The sequence below is a fragment of the Seriola dumerili genome, unplaced genomic scaffold (assembly GCF_002260705.1).
Source record: "Seriola dumerili isolate Sdu_G_001 unplaced genomic scaffold, Sdu_1.0 BDQW01000149.1, whole genome shotgun sequence".
NCBI classification, from domain to species: Eukaryota; Metazoa; Chordata; class Actinopteri; order Carangiformes; family Carangidae; genus Seriola; species Seriola dumerili.
In genome coordinates, this window is record NW_019174404.1 from 15,537,343 (window position 1) to 15,562,830 (window position 25,488).

General features: G+C 41.6%; 1 protein-coding gene across 3 annotated transcripts in view; it reads right to left on the minus strand.

The window, feature by feature from the left end:
* Positions 1-4,420: 4,420 nt before the first annotated feature.
* tiam2 (T-cell lymphoma invasion and metastasis 2) overlaps positions 4,421-25,488 on the minus strand; it is a 47,804-nt gene continuing 26,736 nt past the window's right edge. For all 3 annotated transcript variants that reach the window (XM_022751208.1, XM_022751207.1, XM_022751206.1), the window contains 12 exons: positions 16,579-16,812; positions 15,132-15,200; positions 13,977-14,102; positions 13,306-13,414; positions 10,865-11,044; positions 10,462-10,580; positions 9,783-9,891; positions 9,285-9,343; positions 9,066-9,168; positions 8,713-8,806; positions 7,001-7,155; positions 4,421-6,678 (listed from right to left, as the gene is read on the minus strand). In XM_022751208.1, the coding sequence (XP_022606929.1) occupies positions 5,975-6,678; positions 7,001-7,155; positions 8,713-8,806; positions 9,066-9,168; positions 9,285-9,343; positions 9,783-9,891; positions 10,462-10,580; positions 10,865-11,044; positions 13,306-13,414; positions 13,977-14,102; positions 15,132-15,200; positions 16,579-16,812 (2,061 nt within the window). In that variant the 3' untranslated portion in view covers positions 4,421-5,974. The remainder of the gene's footprint in view (positions 6,679-7,000; positions 7,156-8,712; positions 8,807-9,065; positions 9,169-9,284; positions 9,344-9,782; positions 9,892-10,461; positions 10,581-10,864; positions 11,045-13,305; positions 13,415-13,976; positions 14,103-15,131; positions 15,201-16,578; positions 16,813-25,488) is intronic.

The window sequence follows — 25,488 nt, forward strand, 5'->3', positions numbered from 1 at the left end:
CAAACAAGATAGTACAGTCAGGCATAAAAATACCAAATAACGTCATAGTATATTAGGGCATAAGAATGCCAAAAAACGTCTTAGTATAGTATGGCATAACACGTCAAAAAAACATCATAGTATATTAAGGCATAAAAGGCCATAAAACCGTCATAGTATGGTCAAGCATCAAACAAGATAGTACAGTCAGGCATAAAAATACCAAATAACGTCATAGTATATTAGGGCATAAGAATGCCAAAAAACGTCTTAGTATAGTATGGCATAACACGTCAAAAAAACATCATAGTATATTAAGGCATAAAAGTCATAAAAATGTCATAAAAACGTCATAGTTTACTAAGGCATAAAACGTCATAGAAACGTCATAATATATTAAGGCATAAAAGTCATAAAAATGTCATAAAAACGTTATAGTATAGTGAGGCACGAAAAAGAAATAAAAACGTCATAGTTTACTAAGGCATAAAACGTTTTAACATCATAGTATAATAATGCTTAAAATGTAATAAGAACGTCACAGTATATTAAGGCATGAAAAGGCATAAAATATTATAAGTATAATATAGCAAGGCATACAAACATCATGAAAACATACTATGGTAATGCATAATACCTCATAAAAAGTCATAGCAAGGCATGAAAATGTCCTAAATAGGTCATAGTATAGTAAGGCATGATGAAGTCATATATACGTCATAGTAAGGCATAAAAAGTCATAAAAATGTCATAGTATAATAAGGCATTGAAAGTGATGAAAACGTAATAGTATATTTAGGCATAAAAAGTCACAAAAATGTCATAGTAAAGTGAGGCATAAAAAGTCATAGTATAGTAAGGCATAAAAACTGACAGTATTGTAAGGCATAAAATATAAAAACGTCATAGTATATTAACGCATAAAAAGTCAAAGTATAGTAAGGCATAAAACATCATAAAAATTTCACAGTATAGTAAGGCATCAAAAGTCACAGTATAAGGCATAAAATGTCATAAAAACATATTAAAGTGAGGCATAAAGCCTCATAAAAAGTCATAGTATAGTAATGCATGAAAATATCCTAAATACATCATATTATAGTATGGCATGAAAAGTCATACTATAGTAAGGCATGATAAAGTCATATACACGTCATATTAAGACATAATAAGTCATAAAAATATTATATTAAGGCATGAAAAAGTCATAAAAAGTCAAACTATAGTAAGGCATAAAAAGTCACAGTATACTAAGGCATAAAAACGTCATAAAAACATTATAGCAAAGCATCCAACCTCCATAAAAAATCATAAAAACATCATAGTATAGTAAGGCATAAAAAGTCATAAAAATGGCATAGTATATTAAGGCATCAAAAGCCATAGTATAATAAGGTATAAAAAGTCACAGTTTAGTAAGGCATAGAAAGTCATCAAAACGTCATAGCATAATAAGCATAGAAACTCATAGTATAGTAAGGTATAAAACCTCATAAAAACATCATAGTACGGTCAGGTATGAAAATTTATAGTATATTAAAATATAAAAACTCACACTGTAGTAAGCTATGAAAATATCATAAAAACGCCATAGTATAGTTAGGCATAAAAAGTCATGGTATAGTAAGGCATGAAAAGTCTTAGTATAATTAGGCATAAAAATCATAGTATAGTAAGGCATAAAATGTCATAAAAACATCATAGCATAATAAGTATAGAAACTCGTTTTAGTATAGTAAGACATGAGTAGGTCCTAAAAACTCAGAGTATAGTAAGGCATGAAAAGCCATAGTATAATAAGGCATAAAAAATCATAAAAACCTCACAATATAGTAAGGCATGAAAAAGTCATAAAAATGTCATAGTATATTATGGCATGAAAAGTTATAAAAATGTCATAGTAAAGTAAGGCATAAAAACTGACAGCATAGTAAGGCATAAAATATCATAAAAACGTCATAGTATATCAAGGCATAAAGCCTCATAAATAGTCATAGTATAGTAAGGCATGAAAATATCCTAAATACGTCATAGTATAGTAAAGCATGAAAATATCCTAAATTCTTCATAGTATAGTAAGGCATGATAAAGTCATATACACGTCATAAAAAGTCAGAAAACGTAATAGTATAGTAAGGCACAAAAATGACATAGTATAATAAGGCATAAAACGTTGTAACGTCATAGTATAGTAACACATAAAAAGTCAAACTATAGTAAGGCATAAAAAGTCACAGTATACTATGGCATAAAAACGTCATAAAAACATTATAGCAAAGGATCAAACTTCATAAAAAGTTATGAAAACATCATACTATAGTAAGGCATAAAAAGTCATAAAATCATCATAGTAATAGTAAGACATAAAAAGTCATAGTATAGCAAGACATGAAAATGTCATTAAAAACATCATAGTATATTAAGCATAGAAACTCACAGTATAGTAAGGCATAAAAAGTCATAAAAATTTAATCATATAATAAGGCATAAAAACATCATAGTATGGTAAGGCATAAAATGTCATAACGTCATAGTATAGTAAGGCATAAAAACATATATCAAAGCATAAAACCTTAAAAAAAGTCATAGTATACTAAGGCATAAAAAGTCATGAAAACATCATGGTATAGTAAGGTAATATAGTAGTAGTAGGTAGTATAGTCCTCCCAAAATATTGGTAGGGACATGTCCCTACCATCCATATGCAAACTTCTTAGGAAATAGTATATGGTTTTTGATGCACAAAAGTGATTTATGAAATGGGACAATTTGGCCTTGGTAGAGATATGCTCTGTTCTGAGCCATTCTAGTCTCCTGTAGATGTAGTGAAGTAGAAGTTTAAGAAGTATTCAAATAAGTGTAAGGAGGTAAAAAGCATGCCCTTCTGAATTGAATTGTATAAAGTATAAATTAGGATTAGCACTTTCAACCACTGTTGATGTACAGTGTAGTTTTCTTTGTATGCATTTGATGGCACGTTATTGTAGTGGACTAAGAAGTGTTGGTGCCCAGGAAAGAATGTAAAAGGTTAGAGGCGACTAGAGGACATTTTACTTTGTCAGTCATTCCTACACAAAATTAGTGTAATCATTTTGGCAAAAAAAAATTGCTCAAATGAAATATAATGACCCTCAGCCCACCACCCATTATAATTAACTTAGATACTTTTTACTATGGATTTCACACCATAAACTGCCACAGCTGTCTTTAAGTGCATGGTAACCTTATAAATCATGCCCGACCTGAACCAAACACAGCTGCATCATTCTATTTATTTGACAGCTCAAAGTGTAGCTGCTACCCCAGACACAATCATGACAGATTGATCAGTGATTTGTCACAGATTGTGTGATGAAATGACTCCAAAGTAGTGAATGAGCACTAAATCCTGCCCATATTAGTGTGCCAACATTATCTGTCCAAACATATTTGAATGCCTCATCATCATGGTTGGTTGTCTGGTAGTCCTCTACACCGGCTCACTATATCATGAAAAAACTGTGTGTGTAAAACTTTGCTTGGAGGAAAATACTAATCAAGAGCTTTCATTGTCTAGCCCAGTGGACTGCATCAAAATGAACAGGTGGTGGGTTGGCAGCAGATTGTAAAAGAGTAATTTCACCCAAAACACAGAAATGTCCCAATGAACTGAGTCTTTGTTTCTGCTCAGACCCCTTCCTTTGGAGGAAGTCAAATCTGAGTTTTTAACATTTTAAAGTGAGACTATGTGCCATTTGAAAGTGGTAGCCATGTGATGACTAATGTGACCGAGCTAGATATTACTGTTGAGCAGACATCTAATCAATTTACTGATTTTATGACTTGTCTCTACTTCTGCTACTTGCTACAATTAGTTAATGTTACATAGGTGCTTTAAGCATCCCTATTGAATTCCATTCACCTATTTGGAGAGTAGAAAAATAAAGCAGAAAGTAAGAAGCCATGCAGATAGTACAAGGCTAAGAGGGAAAATTAATGACACTTGCAAAACATCCTTTAATTGATGATTAGATTGTTTTCAGTCTGCTGATTTTAAGATAATTAAGAATAGAAAAAGAAATTGTATTTGTGTAGTTTCTAAATATGTTCAGCTGTGAGAACATGTCCCAACATGCAGCATGGGTAACTACACACGTTCGTGTAAAAATCCATGCACTGTAGTGAAGCTGTTTCTCCGTCTTTCTTCGTATAACTGGCCCACTTCTGTCATATAATTATGTATTCTATTGAGGATATGCCTTTCCTTCAAATACCAGGATATAGAACTGTGTTTCGTATGACAGCTAATCAGGGACTGGTAGCAAGTCTAGCCCTGGGACTGAACCTGATAAGACACTTAGTTCCCTGCACTGCTTTACCTGTCAATAGAACATAAAAGATATGCAAAACTGAACCAACAGACTTTGGAACTGAAGTTGAAAGCATTGTTCTCCAGACGTCATTCACAAATAAAACTTTTATTTATAAAACAATTCCATAAGAATGGAATAATGGGGCATTCACATTCATTGGTATCCTAGCATTAAAGGCATGGTAAAGTTGAGCTGAGAAGGTAAAAATGTTGTGGTTTGCCTTTTTATAGTACCTCAACATGTACTTTATGCTATGGCAAACAATGTTTTACAAAAATATCAGTTGCATTTGTTGCAAATTCCTGCCTTGTTTCTCATCTGTACAGTGTCAAGTATGTATGAGAGAATACATAAATGTGTCAAAGATAGAAAAGATCATATATACAGGACACATAGAAACATAAAAACAAACATTGGGTTTTAAACGTTATTGCAGTTTAAATCATTCAATTAAGCAGCCATATCAAACATTTGTACATTCAAATGCAAATACTGGAAATTACAATCTTCAGCAAAAGACAGCCAAAATCCAGCAGGCTACATTTAAAAGTAAATAAACGCCAAACTGTATTACATATTTTTTATTTAAGAGTAGACCAAATCTTTAGCCAAGTGTTCAAGCCTTCACCCAAAAAGTTACTTTGCTAAGATATACATAATCAAACCTATTAATAAATAAAAACAGCATTAATAACATTAAAACCTGTACAAATAAAAAATATTTCAAATATATAGGCAAACAGTGTACTTTAGTGCACAAAATACCGCAAAAAGGCTTAGTTGCAAAAGTCAGTCTACTTCCTGTTAATTTAAGCCCATGCCCCTTCTCGTCTGGGAGTCTGACTTGATAGCCACAGCTCTTGGTGTGGATCTTATTACTCTGTGATAGCTTTAACTCAGTGCCTGCTTTCATTTAAGTTTTGACAAAAATTACAATTCGTAGTAAGTGGTGACCTACAGTCTTTTGGTTCTGTGAAACCAAAATACAAATGAATACTTCACCAATCCTGAATCCATGTGAAAACCTGCTGTGCCAAAACTGTCCCAAATCACCTAAGTGGATGTCTTAAAAACCTTTTTTACCTCAGTATCTCAAGGATGCACTGTGGACTTGTCCTCCTCTTACAACTTTTGGGACTGAAGGACCAACCTGACAGACCAAGGACATTCTCCCCACTTCTTTCTGGAAAAGGTCAAAAACTGAATAAAAACTGCCAGTCAGTATGAGCTGCAGGGGAAACTTGGAGGGAATACGTCACTCAGACAGTTTGTTGGGAGGAGGCAAAGCCAAGAGAGCCGAGGTGATCGCGGGTACGCATCAGTGCTTGGCAGATTCATTGCAGTCATAATCACGGGGACAGAAATCACCTCGCTTCGCCTCTCTAGGGAGAAAAACTGGGTCTGTTAGCCAATAGGTTTTCATTAGATTTTATCATTTACACCTAACCCTTCAGCAGGCAGGAGTGTGGCTTACTAAACCAACTTTGGAATTGAGGCACAGCTTCACAGTCACCCTGGTACAGCCCACAGTGGATGACAGGGGCTTCCCCTATTGTGATAAATGGGCTAGGGTCAGCCGCTCTGACCTCTTATGACCACTAACCTGTGGCCCAGGTACAGTATAGTCTCATCCACCTTACTCTCTAGGAGGAGGTGGTATTTTCAGAGTCGGTGGCACAGCTCTCAGCTGGGTCATAGAAACAGTCTTCATTGACTACAGACGTCAGACTTTGAACACTAAACTCTCGCTCCAGCAACATGTTGAAGTCCACCGCCCCAGATGATGATGCTGCATCCGTCTGATGGTCGAGTGACCTGCTATGCTCCTTCATGTTCAACAGTGCACCCTGACTCTTCCTGAAACTGCTGGGTTTCCTCTTAACAGCATTGAAGTGTCCACGCATCAGTTTGGGTTGGGTCTCTGGAGTGTCCCCGACTCCCTCAGGTTGAACACAGGGTGCCGGTGCACATTTTGAGACAGCATCCTCAGAGAGTTTAAGTTGGAGAAATTGAGCCTCAATGGCACTAGCTGGGGAGCTGCTGTCTCCACTGTCCCTCCTTGTTCCCCCCTCACTAAAGCCGTCATCATCCTCATCACTTAAAATATCTGACTCTTTGACAGAGGTGGAGCGGGATTGTGAATTAGACCCAGGTGTCTGAGACCAGTTCTGCTGGACAGGGAGAATATTAGAGTCAGAGGAGGTGCAGGGTGGAGGAGCCCCTGGTGAACTGCAGGTTCCACAGCTCAGACTTCCTTCATCTGAGTCTGGCCCCAGCTTGGTATTCCCAGCTTGGGCGGAGAGATCTCCAAGTGGCTGCTTACACAACCAGGAAGCCCTGGAGGAACCTGGTAATGAAGGTGGAGACAGAATTTAGAAATGCCACTCTTATCTGAGCAAAACACTTGCACCATAACCCCCTAGCATTTTATGGGCTAAAAAGTAAGATATGATCATCTGCAAAGTACATGCATAGCCGAATAACCTTTAAAGGGTAAATGCAAGTCAGCAAGAATCACTCCTACGCCCTATGTGGACATGTTTTTTTATTGCTTTCCCAGGAGCCTGGTATGTGAAACAAGTGTCAAGTGTTTCATAGATGTTTAACTGAAGGAAATATCTCCTCCATAAAACACAGAAATATTTTTCATAAAAATCCTGAACACCCACCTAGCCTTGCAGAGGAGGGCAGGGTGCTGCGCAGGGGGGCCAGGTGCTCCTTACAGCTCCTGTCCATCGTCCCCTCACTCTTCATGTTCCTCCTCACATTCTCCCTGAGGATGGCGCGAATCACCTTGATGATGTTGACCTTGCTCTCTGGCACACTGAGGAGGACACAGCAGAGGTACCATAGTAACATGAGCACAGGGTATGTTAAACTTGATTTCAGAAGCTAAATATAGATTAAGAGGATTGTGAGAGAGCTCCATTGTGTCCCCGGTGTCATGGGTGATTTAATTCATTAGGAGTGATCCCAATTTCACAGTGTGTAATGAGAATTACCAATTTGGTCACAGGCTTCACTCTCACCACTATCCACATGTAGACCGTTTGCACCATTAAATGCTAAAAACAACAGTAAACATTGCAGGAAATGCAGATAACTATGATCGGATGTGTCTTTGGAGGCCATGATATGAAAACAAATGGCTTGACAAAATTAGATTATTGGACTATATATGAAAAAAATGCTACATGAATAGGGAACAAAGTGGAACATTTGTATTTTCTAGTGGATTTTAGTGAATTCTATTATTAGAAGTCATCATTAAACAAATAGTTCAACATTTTGGGAAATATACTTGTTTCCTTGTACAAAGCTAAATGACAAGATAGAGCTGGATCCCAGTTACATATCTGCTCACTGACTATGAAGTTAGTATCAATTAGCTTATCTTAGCATAAATGCTGGAAAATTGGGAAACTGGTTCTGTTGAAACGAAAACAAAACCTGCCTCCCAGCACATCACTCACCAACACATCTCTCATTTGTTTAATCTGTACAAAAAGATAATGTGGACAGAACCAAGCTAGCTGTTCCAGTATTTATGCTAAGCTAAGCTAACTGACAGCTGTCTGTCACTTCATATTTAAGACAGATGAGAGTGGTATCGTCCAAAGGAAAAAAGAGAAAATGTGTATTAACTGAAATGTAGCACTATTTTTAAGGCATTTATTATGCTTCTGATACACTGAAAAAATGAGCTAGATCAGCACCCACCCACTTTAATACTGGTTTACCTTAAAGAGGGTGGAATTTAGGGAATGATAATTCCAGTTTATCACAACTTGGGTATTTCATTTTGTAGCCTCTCCCATCCTTTCCATCAGTAATTAAGATAAACATCAACAGCAACATTAAGATTGGAAACATGGCAACATCTCTAAAGAGAAAACTGACTCTCTAAAAAGTAGACAGAACCTGTCTGATCATCTGACTTTTTGTTGGAAAAAGCAAGGGTAGTCTAACTTATGTGGATGAAAAAATGAAACAATGGTAAAAATTTGGGTATGTTCATCACAGTTTACATACCCACTTTCTGGTTCAACTTTGACCTACTGTTTTTGCCATAGTTGTGTGCACACTGTGTTATTCCAAACATTATCATAGTGGTCACTTTGGTTTCTTGCCCTGTGAGACTTTTAATGACGCCACCATGTTTCCAGATCTCAGCAATTACTTTGTTGAGTACAATGTTATCATAAGCAATAGATATGGTGGTCAAAACTACAAAAATGCAAAAGTTGTAATAAACCTTAATTATCCTTTAAAATATACCCTAATTCTGTAATATGTAATGGGTAAAAAAACAACAGTGGCATCTATGAATGAACATCAGAATTAACCATCACTGATTCCACCTGACAGTTTAATCTCTGACCTGCTATACAGCTGGAAGACAGTCTCCGGTCTCCCTTTCACTTCAGACCTGGAGTGAATCAGCTCCCAGATGCAGCTGCTTTCTGTGCCTGTTCCTGGGAGAGCAAGGAAATAAAGGAGAGGCTTTTAATCACACAGTCCAAATATGGTTTATGGTTTCAGAAGGAGATAAGAAGGGGGGGGGCGCTGAAACGAAATGCCAGAAGAAGTGTGTGTGTGTGTGTGTGGGCAAGGAGAATGAGCTTAAGGGTGTGTGTGGGGAAATATGAAGCGGGAGAAAGAACAAAAAGATTTAGAGGATGTACTTTGTGAGTGATTTAGTGTGGGTAATGTGGCAGTATACCGGCCTCTTACCTGCAGTATTTCCCAATCTGACCTGCAGTGCAGAGAGCGGGATGAGCCATCGGAACTTAAACGGGTCTGAATCCCCGTGAGAAAGTGCTGATCGAGGGTTGGCCTGGTCATCACATAGAAAATGCCACATAGGGGAAAAGAGAAAAACGCTACGTTTCTCACCAAAGACAATATTTATGGCATGTGAGAGTAAATGAGTGCAACAGACACAATACTTACCATCTTTTTTTTCAGCTTGTTGTTTTCCCTGTAGACCAATATCACCGCTTTCTTGAACACTGGAGAGAGAGAACACATCAGCGTCTTAGTTCTGACTGCGAATGCCTCTTGGGGAAAGCCGACTGAAGGAGTGCAACCCACAGAAGCATTTTAGATGCCAGCTTGAAGCCTTAAAGCATATATCAGCGCTACAGCTATGGATATTGAAATTCATTGAGATCTGTTTGAGTGCTACTGCAGACAATTCTGTGTGGCTCTACAGCAAACTCAATAAACTTGGTTTATACTGATTAAACATTTTAACTGCAAACATGGGTGACATAAAATTGTCTTCTATTTGGTAATTTGTGCTGAGACGAAACAGCATGTAGAGTTAGTTAGTAATAAGAGCTAAGATATCAGTTGCCAAACACCTTCTGGATTCTGGCAAGGTGGGAAGGGAAATACACATTCCCAAAATGCAACAGAAATAGTGGCAAGAGCAGTGTACAGACTCACCAAACACGGTCATTTCGGGATCTTTTCTCATTCTACCCAACGATGGATGTGGGTTGAGCCAGACAACTGAGGAATGCATGAGAAACTCTCCCATCGAGATCTCTGTGACCTGAGAGAGAGACATAAAGGAGATGTTTTGGAAGAGAGTGGAGGCAGAAAAATAACAAGCCAGACATTTGGCTTTTCACTGCTGTGTGAGATCCATACTAAGTATCACTGTCTGCAAATGGAGTTTCACAGACACTACAAGCTGGTGTTGGTACATAGTGTGAAAGCAGATTTCCAATCAAACCTTCATCTGGTCTTTATCTGAGAAAGTGTTTAAATACATAAAGTACCCCAGACAACATTATTTAGCATTCACTTTGAATATTTATACTGCAGTGCTTACCAACTAAATATTCCATCAATTTGTAAATGTATTCAGTCCCTAGAGGCAATGCACAGAAAACGGCGTAAACAGCATAAGAAGCTAAACAACTCCACACTGATGTACTGATAGTTTGCTGGGTTGAAGTAGATAAGTTCTGTATTTCATTTAATCTTCTATGAGAAACCCATGTAGCAGGTGTCCTGTGAAATTCAATTTGATATAAATGTACAACTGATGCTAAGCCAACTTTAAATATATAAGACTATTCTTGGTGATTATAAATCTGACTCTGAAACATGTATCTACCTCCTTATCATGGCCAGTCTGCTCAGCAACAAGCTGATCAAACACGGAGCCGTAATCCTCGTAGATCTTCTGCATCTCATTGATGTGGCTGGCCACCTTCTCCATGGCTTTCAGAGCCTCTGCAGGGACAAGAACAGAGCGGAAGTGTTGACTGTATATGTAGCTGCTTTGCATTACAGTAGCAGATTGTATTTGCTCATTGTGTGTGTGCATTGTGTATGGGAACAATGCCAGTTCTTATGTGCCAAGATCTGTCACTTAATGTTCCCATGCATGGCAGCATAACAACATGACACTGAAATGACAAGTGTGAGCATATATATTTTTAGTGAATCTTATCCGTGTGAGGATGTGCATGTATGTTTGTAATTGTATGTGTATGTATATGTATTTCTCTCCCTACCAGTGAGGTGGTAGTGCTCCTCGCTGTCAGCATCGGTGAGAGAGACCAGCTCCCTGAGCAGCAGGGGGTACTTGAGCACCCTCTGTACTGGTTTAATCAGGTAGGACTCCAGGGTGGATGAGTGCTGCTTGGTGGGGTTCCTCGCATCCAGGAATTCCTTGAAGGCCTGATCTGTCTTAGCTGAAATAAAATACGTACTGTATTAATATGGATCTCTGGGCAGTCTGTTATCTTCATCTGTTTTTGGTGTTTGTGTTTCCTGGTGGTCTCAAGCAAACATACTTAGAGAGACATTTGGCTACACTGTGAGCCACATATTATTGGTCCTAGTGCAGAATCATGGTGCAATAACATGTCTCCAGCAGGGGGTAGTGTAGGCTTCTCCTCAACCTACCATGACAACTGCAGTATTAAACTGTAAACATCTTTTTTGTTTATGAATCCATTATACCCAGTGCACCACTTCTGAGTATCTTAAGAAAGTGTAGACAAGGTGTTTTCACAGTAAATACGAGTTAAAATTATATATATATATAACTATATCTAGCAGAACTGTGACGAGTTACTTAAATACATAGAAAAGCTGTTTTATTGACAACCTGGTGAAAATGATCAAGTTGGGACTGCTGAGTTTACTCTGAAGCCAACAGCATAGTGTGAAATAGCAGGTATAATAAAGAACAAGCCTTCTGTAAAGGTGATGACATTTTCCCCGAACAGTATGCTTCCACCACGCGTACTGAGGGGGGCCATTAAAGTATTAATTATAGCACTCCCAGCCACAGACAGGCAGCCGCATTGACACCTCCCTGAGTAATTGGCAGGCAATTAATGAGTCGACAAATAAACAGAGAAACTAAGGCAACCCAGGGCCTTTGGCATGATGAGAAAGGGAGGGGAGTGATGAAGATGGCAGAGATGGGCATATAATTACTTAAAGGGTTTACAAACGCCCACAGATTTCTTGTCTGTGTCCTTGGATCAGCTGGTTGTGACCAGGATGTGCTGGATGTTCTGTATCAAGCCGAGCCACCTACATACTCAGTGTGTGTGCACTGTGCAGTTATCGCCTTGTTATACATGGCTGTTCTTCTCTGTGCTGTGCAATGATTGTACTACATGTTGCTCTAATGTTAGTGTATGGCACAAGGTATAAAATTTAAAGCTCTGGTTAAAGAACAGGGTGTCTAAACCCTGTGAATACTGGTGCTTTGTCTGGCATCTTTCCCTTCAATCAAACATTTGGAGTCATTTTGTGTCAAGTTGGAGCTGCCCGCAGACTGAAGCATTTAACAACAATCATTATGCAAAGACTTAAGTGGCGTTTTGAAAAGGACAGCCAGTAATTTTTGACCATATAAATCCTAAATAAAAGAAACTCTTTGACTCGTGGTAGTGGGGTTACCCCTCTGTTCACATTTGGATCACAGTTAACAGCTCATCTCTAAAAGAAACAGGAGGGTTCTCCTCCTATTTGTATAGCTCTTGGGTGGGATGATATATCTAATCATAATTTTCATGATTTTTCTAAATATTTAACTGTACAGAAAATCCTTCATTGCACCAGTGTTGCTTTGAAAACCATAGACACCATACTTTATTCTCCTCTAGATGATTCTGACCCATCAGAGACTTTTCATCAGAGCGTTTTTCTCCGGTCTAATCCTATTAAACATCAATCCTACTGCTTACTTCGAGGAATATCCTCCGCAATTCTGGTAATGGGGCAGATTTAAGCAGCACAGGGGGGCAATTTGCCCTCCCCATCCCCCCCATGTCAGCAAAGAAGCCAATCTTCTTACATTTCTCTCTGTAGTGGGCAGCGTTCCCAAATAGTGGCAGAGGGGCTGGCTTCTTAGCGGGCGTAAATCAACTTTAAAATTTCTACTCTGTCATATGCTGAGGGAGACGCAAGGAATTATTAGGGCTCTCAGGTTGTCACGTTGGCATATCTGCCATTAGTGGACAAGGTTATCCAAAGTCTGTGTATAAATATATGCATGTATTTGTTTAAACTTCACCTGCTTGAATGTTAAGAAACTGCAGATCTCAAAATGAAAGGTGAGAAATCTTTCTCCTTTTTTGTAACGCTAATATTTTGTGTGTTTCTGTGCATGATGTTAGACATGGAACGGGGCTTGCAGTAAATTGGAGAGGCATCACTCACCTCACTTGCATCAACTCTTTCACTCCGGGACATTTGCTTTGGTACATAATTGATTTGTTTCCCAAAAGTAAGGACCAAACCTTCGACAGTGAGTGCCGTGAGGTGTCTCTGATGCAACATGGGTGCAAGGAGGCTGAATTTAGCAGGGGTGTGGCACACTTTGGATTAATATGTATCTGCAGATGTATTTATGCCAATCCTCACTCCCATTTTCTGCGGCAGTAGTGAATTTAGGTCGTCATGTATTCTTCATGTGCTTAGGTGTGTGTTGTACCTCTCTCCAGGACCTTCTGGACCTTGATGTGGTTGGCACAGAAGCCGCTGTAGAGCTTGAAGTGGTCAGCATAGTAGAGGAACGAACCCCCAAGAGAAAACAGCAGCTTCTGAAAACAGAGAGGATGTGAGAGGAGAAACAGAGACAGGGAGTGAGTGTTGCACACAGATGGAGAGAGAGAATGATGCTACACATGGCCAGAGACAGGATGAAAGAGTGCGAACATGTGAAGTCGTAACCGGACCTCTGTCCTCCCTCTCTCGGGAGACTATTCGAACGCCCCCTCTGTCCTCTCCCTCTTGCCTAACCTTTTGAGCACACTTGCTTTCAGCAGCTCACAATTCAACCAGTGAACCACTGCTTCAATCAATAGACCCCACATCTTGTCATGTCAAGGCTATAAATCAGCCGGCAATGCTCCTGTCACACCTCCTCAATTATTTATAAACCTCAAGATCTCAAAGATCACACATTTCTATGGAATAGTGGCTAAAAATCCCCTGAGTTTGAGAATAATGTTGTTCTGTATACTCTGTATATCTGATGGGATCTAAACTGAATCTTTGGACATTTAATCAATAATATAATGTGTGTGTGTGTGTGTGTGTGTGTGTGTGTGTGTGTGTGTGTGTGTGTGTGTGTGTGTGTGTGTGTGTGTGTGTGTGTCTCACCTTGAACTGTGAGGGAGTCTCCAGGGTGCTGAAGTCAGGTGAGGAGGCGATCCTCTCCTCCAGCGTCTGTAGGAAGACCCTCTGGAAGTCCAACATCTCTGGCAGGCTGCCAAACAGACTCTCCATCTGAGGAAGAGAACAGGGGTAGAGGGTTAGTAGGATGAAGGATAGAAAGAGGCAAAGAAAGGAGAGGCAGTTTGGAATTGTGGGAAGGTCATGTTAATTCTCAGGGATGTATGAGAGGAAAATAGCAGACAAAGTGTGACTGGGTGGAGGAGAAGGAATATGCGGCTACAAGAAAAAAAGATCCAAGATAGCTTGTGATTCATAACAATCAGGGAGACAGGCACCCTGGAGTGTTATAAAACCACTCTGATGGCTCCATCTCTGACAAAGGCACTTAGGGACAAGCTATAGCCCTGCTGGTAATACAGCACACATCCATGTATAAACTTCTCCAGCCTTACACACCCTGGCCACCACACATACTCAGGGTCAACGCTTGCCTTCATTAAAAAGCGTTCGGGGGCTAACATGCCCTTGTCCATTTTGTGTCTGGACACGTCCCGCTGTCCCATAATGGCCTTTTAATTTGCACCAGTACTCAGTGGCCTATCGACTAGTGTGTCTTGGGAGAGACGTCCTGTGTTTGAGGTCACGCCTGGCACAGTGCTGCACACAGGGCTGGAAACTCCAACACTAAGGTCATTAGCATGCTGCGGCTCTTCAATATGTTGTCACAGGAACTCAAAACACACAGTTTGACATGTTTTTTTTAAATGAAATGAAAAATCTCATTTTCTTAATGAAAAAGGTGCACTGAAATCGCAGCTATAAGGTGGTAATGTGAAAGAGAGGTGGATGCTTAGAGGGTAGGTTTCCTCTTAAGCTGGCCTTTATTAGTGTGTCCCACTGGGATGCTAGAAGGTCAGTGTAGGGGAATGCTAATTTGTCCTCCAGCCTATCACAGTGGTAATGAGGGAGATATGGCCAACCAGAGTTCATCACCACCACCTTTGGGTAGTAAACACTCAATGAATTTGATGTCCTCAATTCTCAGATACAGCCTTAACACCTCCCATAACACGCCTCTGTGCACTACACCCCTCCTTACATGTTCCATTCTTCATACATACACACAAATTTGCCACCTACCTCGTCCGGTGTGAGGAAGGTTTCATTCTGCAGGGGTTTCAGGTAGATCTCAAACAAACAGGCCAGGTCCTACACCAAAGATCCAAAAGGTTAGTGACAAGGAATCAAACACAAAGACTAAACATTATTCCTTAACCTGCCTGTCCTTTAACATCCATTTCATCATCTGATCTCCCCTTATTTCTCCCTGTATAACCTCTATCTGCCTGCCTCCCACAATCCCCCACCTCATTCCTCCACCATCTCCCCTCACTCTCCCCTTCTCCCCGCAACCCCCACTCCTTTAATGTGGCTGTAGCTTGTCTTGGTATCAGTGGGAATATTCTCATTAGGTTGATTTATGAGCTTCCACCTGCTCCTCCTCTTCCCCGGCCCCCCCCCCTAGCTACCTTAGGCACTAGTGGTGCACAGATACGGGTGAACAGGCACTCTGGGAAGACAATCTCCTCCCTCAATTACAAATCAACAGCAGGTTGAAGATGAGGGGGGCACGGGGAAAGGGACTCAATGAAAAATGAGGTGATGAAAAAGAAAGGGAAAAAATGCCAGACATCTCATGTGTTGCAGACACAAGAAGATCATGAATGTGGCTCTTTAATGTGCATCAGGGAGGAAAAGGTCATATTGGAAAACATGAGGGCAGCAAAATGATTGGGCGGGAGGAAGATAAATAAGGCTAGACAGGAGGAGGAGGGAAGGAGGAGCCCCAACTGTGACACAGGAAACAGCATCTCTTTCAGTTTCTCTTGTTCTTTATGTCCCATATCACCAGCACAATAACTTACATTAAGGGAATAACATGACATTTGTAAAATATACTTGTTCCCTTTCTTGCTTAGAGCTAGATGAGAACATTTATACCAGTCTCATGTCTGTATGGCGAATATGTAGCTGGACCCAGCAGCCCTTTAGCTTCATTTAGCATAAAGAAGGAAAATAGAGGGAAACAGCAAGCCTATGGTCCAAACGAAACAAAATCCTCAACGCACCTCTAAAATTGACTGAATATTATATCTCATTTGTTTAATCTACATAAAAACCCAAGTGTAAAAGTGACAACTTGTCATTTTATGGGGGGGTTATGTGCCAGACCATTTCTTGGCTGGAAGCAGTAACCTCCTGTAGTCTCAAATGCTCACGGCCAAGAAACAGTCAGGCATGTAACCCGCCATAAAACCTCTGAAAGTTGTTGTTTTTACACCTCAGTTTTTGAACAAATTAAACAAAGAAACTATATCATGTTAATTATTTAGCTTCAGAGATGCTAGGCAGATTCTTTATCTTTGAAAAGAACAAGGCTAAATTAAGCTAACTGGTTTCTGCTACATATTTTTGGCCTGGTTTTAAATATAATGATTTTATAACCAATGAGTAAAAAGATTTTTTATTACGTTTTATCAAACTTTCATACAGGCTTCTGAGAAGACACTAAGCTTTGTGGTCTCACCTTCACGTAGGACTTTTCTGTGTCCACCAGCTCCTGGATGACCTTTCGTAACCTTTCAGTGGCACTCATGTGCTTGGGGCAAGGTCTGATGAGGGTGGCCTCTCTGGCAGGCCCCGAACCCAACTCCCCTCCCTGCTTCACCCGAGGTTCCTTGGTGTCCTCCATCACACCACCAGCGCCTGAGGCCGTCCCTTCCTGGAAGGACTGGTAGAGAGTGCACACTGTGTCCACGCTCTGTAGGGGGCAACAGAGAGACAGGCGTGGTATTTAGGTTAGGTAGCTCAGGGATTATAAACAGCCAGCTGGATAAAATGAGGATCACCCTTGTGATCATAACCTGCTTTGCATGCATGCAAACACAGTCGTACATGTGCCCACAAACATATTCATTAAAGATGCATTAAAATGTCTTTTACCTCCCTCATTTAACTATTCACCACTAACGATTTCAGGTCTACAGCTGTATGAAATAATGATGTATATACAGTGGTTCTGCACTGTACATGGCCAGCCATTCCCCTGGGTATACTAAGGGTGTTATGGAGATTTAGTTATGCACCCTATGCTAATTGGCTTTGCATCAAAGACTTTACAGTGCATCTGAAAGACTGACTGGATATCCCAGCAGATAGTATTATAACACATTACATTCTTCTAAATCCACAATGGACAGTTATGCAGCTTTGTGTCACATCAGTTCCAGAAAATGCAAAATGCCAAGAGATCCCAAGAGGTCATGTATTAGTTTGTAATAGTTTGTATTAGAGGGAGTGGAGGACGGGGTTAGTAGCATCTCATTTTCTAAATTTGGTTGGTAATACCTCTGCTCATTCACAAAAAGTACAATCCTCCTCTAGCCCGCTTTGTACTTCTTTGATAGGTGGAACCCCATGACGAACTCAGCGTCATACCATTTACAGAGGTATTCGACGGAAACAGATAATCCGCATTATTTTATATTGGACTGCATTGCCTGGGGTAAGGAAATTAACATCTGCTCTAGGCACCATACTGAGAAGCCTTGCCTGTGGCGGGTAAGATTTTGTAGTCTGTGAGCAACTGTGGCAGAAAATGAACCATAATCAGCCTCTCTGTTCTATTCCCTGGGACATGAAAAAGAAGCTATGGGGGAGAAGCCTCTCCCTTCTCTCTACATTACACCATGGTTGTTGCCACTCTGCAGTATATGCTTTTCAAGTACAATAACACATGTATGTGCACTTCAATCAAAATAAATACTTTACTTTCATACCTCCCAAGCTACTCAAGCACATCACTTCATCAACTGCACAAAGCTTCGCTACACTATAGTGTGCAAGTCATCGAATATGATTTCTGTGCTAAAAATAGCCGCATGATGACCAGTCCTTATTCCAAGTAAATGACATGATGTAGCATTATAATCTGTGGCCAGGCACTAGAATCAGCAGAGGCTGATAAGTGCCAGTAATAGCAGGTTCCAATCCGCTGCACAGCAACACAGCACGGTGGGATGGCCAGGCAAAACAGCTGCTCAGCACTCTCCATATTCCTCTGTGTGTCTATGTGCGAGTGTGGGCGTGCTGGTATTGAAAATATTGCATGAGCAAGCATCCAAGTGCAACTCAGTGCTGAAAGGCTGTACACTAACACACATGGATCAATAAAGCCTTCATTCTGACACTGCAGGCATCGTTGCACACACATGCACACACACTGAGCAGTGTACGAAAGCTTGTCTGAGCCACTCAGCTCTGATACTGGTGTGAGCTACCACCCACAACCCACCCACCCGTCCCCAAATTCCACTCCCAGGGAGCCCAGAGACAATCAAGGCTTCCATTAATAAGCCTGCGACTCATCAGCTAGCTCATTATAGCATGGTCACTCCAGAGACGACCCCCCAATGCTACAATATAGACTGTGCAAGAGTGACAGACTGAAAGACAGAGAAAAGAGAGAAAGAGACAGAAGGGAAAATTCCTCTCTGTCTCCTCTCTGTATGTCTGGGTTAAGACTCTTTCAAGTGATCCACCACCCACAGCAGCGCTCCACTCTGGATTTCTTTGAATGTGGGCTGATAATTACAACGGGGCCTTGATGCCTCCCTGTGCACTGGTGGAGGGACCAAAGATCCAAGTGGAGAGCCAGACACACTCATACACTGCAAACAGGCATACCTGTATAGGCAAGCACACACTGCCTCTGGGTTGATAATAAACCTTATGCTCCATTAACAGTCAAAACACGATGAACAGTTGACAACGGGCTCATTATAGCAGCCATACGAGCAGCTCTGTGAAGCAGCAGTTCTTTGGGCTAAATGCTAACGTCAGCATGCTGACATTGCTCCAATGAGAATGTTAACATGCTGATATTAAGCAGGTATGTTTACCATGTAGAACACCTTAGCGTGTTAACATGCAAACATAAGCTAATTAACAGCTAAGGCTGATGGCTGAAAAGGCCATACGGCTAGCTTTTTAGACTCGCTGCTAGCTTCCTTAAAAAGGCCTTATTACGCTAATGGTTTATCTAGTATAAGAGTGCAGCTTCCTCCAGTTGGAATACATGGTGCTTTTTTAGCCCACAACTGTTTACTTCAGTGTCTGAGCTGATGGGGAATTAAAAAACATTTACCAACATTTATTTTAATTATGTGCATGAAAACATTAATGTAGCACATCGATGTAAGTCATGTAAATGCAATCCATAAATAACCATTGAATATCACACGTGTAACTACAGCTGCTGACAAACACTGTCCCACTACAGATAACAAAATGTGCTCCACACACCGGTGATGGTGCCACACACAGCGCCAGTCAACCTTCATTCACTGATACATGCTCTGGGAAAACTCCATATTGCACCAGGCAGGCAGACAAGGGGAGATTGCCTGAAGGAAACACAGAGGTTGAAGGATATCAGAGCGACATAATCATCAAATAGGCCACTGGTAGCTCCACACACAGGAGAGCAGCCTTGTGCAGACAGATAACAGTCATATCTGCCATTTATTTCAGCTACTGGCGCCCGGAAAGGAGAGTGGAGGTCTGCCCGGGTCTTTAAAGATTCGTGTGTGCGCCCTGGCAGCACACACCACTGCTCAAGTGCTGAGTTAATTCTCATCACACCCACACACTGAAAGGACGTAGGCTCATGTTCACATTGCACACGCGCACAAATGAGATGATGGAGGAGCCACATGGTTGGGGTGAAAAGGAACATATATGCTTGATTGGGCGCTCGGGGACATGTACACAGACAAAAACACTTTCACCTCTCACGCAGCTTCCTAAGTAAATAAGATATCCTCAACATTAAATGGCAGATACCTGCAATGGAGTGTGACAAGAAGAGGTGGGCAAGGAAAGAGAGAAGGAAAGAGGAGGGGAAAGGTGGGGGCCCACACACTGTCATGACTCAGGAACTGCAATTGCTTCACAACAATCCTACCAATAGAGACTGACATCCAGCCCAAATAACCAATTAAGAACGGAGGACAGGAGCCAGCAGAGGCGGGAGAAAAGCCTGGGAGCGCCAGAAAAGACAAGTGGATTCGACAGTACCGCTGTGGATTCCTATTCAGGTTTTCATGCTGACAGCTATCAGCTCTGCATCATGTTTCCACCTCTCCATGTCCTCTAGTCAATTTAGAATAGAAGTCTCCGTCAATCCTTGCAGGTTAAAAAATAAATAAAATAAAATGCCCTGAGAGGCTGTTGAGTCATTTTGTCTCCATCTACACGGTTTCCTTTCTGACGGAGTCCAGCAGCATTTCTTTCATTTACAGTCAGTTGTCAAACACATGTACACGATGTTCCATTTTGCTGGACCCTTAGGACAAAGTGAAAGGTTGCTATACTCTCCATGTCAAACAGAAACGTATAAATCCTCTCACATTTTCATTCTAAACTGACCAAAGAAATCCCCCTGACATAAATCAAGCTAAACCTCTCCACCAGTCCTCTCATCCCTCTGAAATTAAACCACATCTATTCAATCCAGAAAGCCCCTATTGAACCAACTCACTTTATGGAGCAGTCATACTTTCAGTCCTTTACTGATGACTTTCTATTGTCTCTCTTAACGAGGCCTCTTCATAAACTGCATCAAATGTCACAGCATAAACAGTGTCAGTCTTTTCTAAATATTTACTTGCTCTCTCGGTCCTCTGCTCACCATGAAGAGCAGTCTGTAGAGCAGCCTCCATGCTGCTGTGGCCTGCCGCTGGGTCCTCCGGGCCAGCGAGCAGCCCTTCCTACGCAGCCTGCCTCCCCTGGATGCTGGCATGGCAGCTCCGACTCAGAGACAGTATGTGGTTTAACAGCCTGACCAAACTGGACAGAATATCCGTGACGGAACAGAGAAGTTGGCTTGACCGTCCTTGAGATCTTCCCGCTCCGTCAACCTCCTTATTTTTCGTCTGATGGTCAGTCGATCTTCTCTTCAACTTTTCTCACCCACCTCCTCCTCTTTCCCTGCTCTCTCTCTCTCTAATTTGCAGATGCCCGTCTCCGTTAGGCCCAGGGTCAGAAGCCTCAGTCTTGAGTACGCCTCAACCTCTGGGGTGGAGCGGGCTTTGATGGGGATCGAGCCATTGATCCTGCGTCCTGCCGTTCTGTGGGCGTAGGCAGAGAAAAAGTGCTTGCTGCTGGCTTGTGTTGCATACCAATCAGTCGTGGACGGTCTGGCCACTTAGTTTGTTAAAATAGAAGGGGAATTCTTCCCTTCACATTTGTCCTCGCTCGCTATCTATCTCTTTGCATCAGCGCTGGTCAGCCTATGACTCTACCTCCACACTCTGCCATCCATCTTACTTCCCTCTGCCCATTTGCCTCCGGATATCTCCATTTCTCCTTCCTCTTCCTCTGGTTCTTTTCGGCTCCATGTGACCTCTCTGGTGTGATTTCCAGAGAGCTGAATGGAGAGGCCCGGGGCTGTATCAGTGTCCAGTCTCTCAATAGCAGCAGTACAATGTAGACTGTTCTGGCTTGTTACCTCCACACACAGAGGAATGGCTGACTCAAAAATGGGAGGCTCTGAGCCGGTGGGGGTAACAGGGCAGGAATGTTAACTATGGCCTCGCACAAGAATAAAACGTGACATGTATCGCACATTGCACAGACCGCTTTCACATGGAATAAATAAACAGACGAAGGCTCTGTCCTTGAAAACTGAACTTGTTTTCCAAACTTGTTTTATTACAACCAAATTTTGCTTATTGCTCGTGATGGGCAGCCAGTTAATTAAAGGTGTTAGGATTTGGGAGTCAAGACTTTGGCTCAGGTACTTTCTTGTCTGATATCCTGTAGGAAGACAATGCAGTGTCAAGGTGTGTGAAGGTTCCTCCAACTGTTCCTAAGCCTGATGACAGACAGACAGTCAGTCATTTTTGAGCATTTTAGAAGAGAGACCTGGAAAAAAATGGGAGCAACATGCAACAAAAGTCCGAACAAGACATGAACCAGGGTCATTGCAGTTCACGGTCAGCACCTTAACCTCTGGCCATCATGGCGCCCCTCAGTCAGGATTTTTCTGTAAAGCCTCAGTGCTTCACACAAAATAAGTTGCATAATGAAAAAAGAGAATTTCAAGCCCAACCAACTTTTACACATCCGTACACCTGGCCAGATACTGGCATAAAGTGTTTCAGAGTCCACCGTCAGAAAGGAGGTTTGATGTCCTGTTAGAATATCCAACACAGATTTTGTTTCAGTCATGCCAAGGCCTTACCAAGCAGGGTTTTAAGGCTTTTTTGGGGGCACATGCACAATAGTTGTGGACTTACTGAGCTTGCCATCAAATATTATTCATTCTCATTTGAGTCATACTCCAATACTTGTTTTTTTCTCAAGTGTTGGGCATAAACACTTGAGAAAAAAGAAAGGAAAAAAAAAAAAAAAACACACACACACACTCACACACACACATAGCTGAACACTGTCAGACGGGGAGGTTGCAAGATAAACACTAAATACAGTCTCCATCTCCCTTTTACGCTCCGATGGAGTCATTATGTTCAGAGCTCAGATGAAACGCTGCTCAAATCAAAGGAGAAGCCTCGCGCTTCACAAGTGGAGAGGCCACATCTTAGCAGAAATAAACAAACAAACTTGGGAAGGGAGAGGATAAAGTAGAGGGGATGAAATACAAGCGTGTCCCTGGGGCAGGCTTTACCCATCCCTCACAGGGAGCAGCCATGTCATGACACGATGAGAGCGTGAGCGAGAGAGCAAGAGAGAGAGAGAGAGGGAGAGAGGGAGAACGAGAGAGAGAGGTGGCCCGGTGGCCGGTAGGCAGGCCAGTGATTCATTTGCCATGTTAGTGGGCTATAGTGCCACAATGCCATCTTCTTTTCAAAGCCCAATAAAAGAAGACACACGCTCATAAATCAAACAGAGTAGAGGGGAGGAGAGAGGAAGACAAGAGGGAGGGCTGGTCCCGTCGCGCTCCACTCAAGCCCATTTACGCCTTTTATTATTCAGCCTAAACAAATATTATTCCACAAAGTCTCAGAGGACTTTGGGAGAAGAGTGTGTTTTAATAATGAACCCAGTTTCAGATTAAAGCACCCATTCTACTTAGTCCCCTAGGCTATTCAGATCGACTCTGCATGACTGCCAGTACAAAGGCAAAGTAATGCTAGCACTATATGCTATTCTTACTCCTACAGGATGCCTAAACGCAAATGAAAGGTTAAGTGAAAATGCTTGTTGCCAATGTTAACATACCTTGATGACAAACAAGTCTTTGGAATAACTAATGGAAACCCCTGTGCTGCCCCCGTTCCCTGTCCTGACCTGGAAAACACTCAATCTGAAGCAAAAGGACTCATCCAGGACTATCCACACCACTCAACTGCCAAAGATGACATGATACTAACAGATAAAGCCACTGTGCACACAAGGTGACCGTTTGAGAGCAAATACACACCCATAAAGACACTAACTGCTGGTCAAACCAATACAATTAATTCTAATAGGGCCCATACTGCAGAGATAACATCATGGATGGCAGTAAAGGCAGGAGAGATGAAGCAAAAAGTAACGGTATGACCTTTTGACCTGCTCCTCTCTGCCTAAACTATAAACCTTATAAGAAAGCATGAATTAAAGATCACCAGGACAGAGCTGTGCAGAGAGAAACCAAGAGCAAAGGTCTACAGCTCTGTGAATGACTACATGCTAAAATCAACATGCTCACAGTGGCAATGCTAACATGTTGATGTTAAGCAGGGAATATTCACCATGCTCTGTTAGCATACTAACATTTGCTAATTAGCACTGAACACAAAGTCCGATTGAGTCCAGTGGAAATGTCATTAGTCTTGCAGGTATTTGGATAGAAACCAAAAAAGTAGAGAGATCTCCAGTGCAACAGCGGCAGATGAAAATTCAGAGGATCATCGTAGGCTCAATCCTCTGGGCGCCATTGGTATCTCTGCCAAATTTCATTGCAATCCATCTCATGGTTTTTGAGATGTTTCCGTCTGGATCAAAGTGGTAGACTATCCATCTGACTGTCTTTGCTGCACCAATAGCATGGCTAAAATAATTCATATATAGTGCATATGATATTGTAATTCTTGTGGTCTTTAAAGTTGATGCTACAATGCAAATAAAATGCAAATAACAGGTGTATGAATTCTGACTCACACTAGTCAAGACTCACATTCCTGGAGATATTTTTACCAAATACACACAGAAGGTTGTGGGAGTTGTGTGAAACTTTGCAGCTTAAGTGTGAAGACTCATAGTATCAGCTACCTCAGTTAAAACCTCCCACAGCCCATAGTTACCGGTTGTTTGTCCCCTTTGGCGTCTCTCTGGCAGGACAAGCAGGCAGCCATGTCCTGGGCCAGGCAGGCCAGCTTGTCTTTGACGAGCCTTCCCAAACTGAGCAGCGCAGAGCCCAGGAACAAGTCCTTCTCTTCAGCCTTGCAGCCGGACGGCCAGAACCAGCACATGGCCAGGAGGGAGCACAGGGCCTGGGCAGGGGACTGGTCCCACATAAAGAGCTCGATGAAAGTGGTGAGGTAGAAGCACGACTGAGGAGCTTCATCGTTCACTGGTGGGGCTACGATCGGTATGGCCACTGACATGTCTGTGCCAGGCACCCCCTCTGTGGTCATTCTAGCCAGATCTTGTTCATGTTGGATCTGGGTCCCTGTTGGTCCCTCCGTCGCTCCTTCCGTTCAAGTTTTTATCTGCCTTTCCAACTTGTTTACAGTGGAGTGCATCGACGAGAGCAGGCTAGCATTAACGGGACTGACAGCAGTAAGCTTAGATTATTAGTCTGCTCACGGCCAGATGGTGGCTGATGGGCTTAGTCATAACACACACACACACCCCCAAATTATACCCCCCAAACTCCCATCCCACAGACAGACACACACCAGTTGGGTAAAGGGGATTCTCTAAAGTTTAGGGAGGGGATGTTGTAGCTCCGAGGAAGACAGGATCATGTTTGAAGATGATGATCCGTAGGCATCCACCACATCTTTTTGAAGTCTAGGACCCATATTATGAGAGGGGAATCAAAACTGATTAATTCAGTCTTTTAGTCACACATTTTTATGAAAAGTGTTAAAACACCTCAAAGACTCCTCTCGTCCACTGAGACCAGTAGAAAAGGAAGGTTGAGACCAGAAGACAGAGGAAGACGGAACAAAAACAGCACAAATGTTACAGTCTACTCATCTATATGTCTTTTCCTAATACTGAATAATATCACTGCTCATAATAAGTAAATAAAGCCAAAAAGTAAAGTGTAGTTTAGCTCTAGTCATAGCTCTCTGCATAAGACCACTTAAATGCTCTTACTCAAATGTCTGGACAAAAGCAAAGAGGCTTAATATGTCTGTCTGCTGTTTAACCTTTGGTTTAATACAAGACATGAATGTCTACTTTACAATGTGTCAAATAT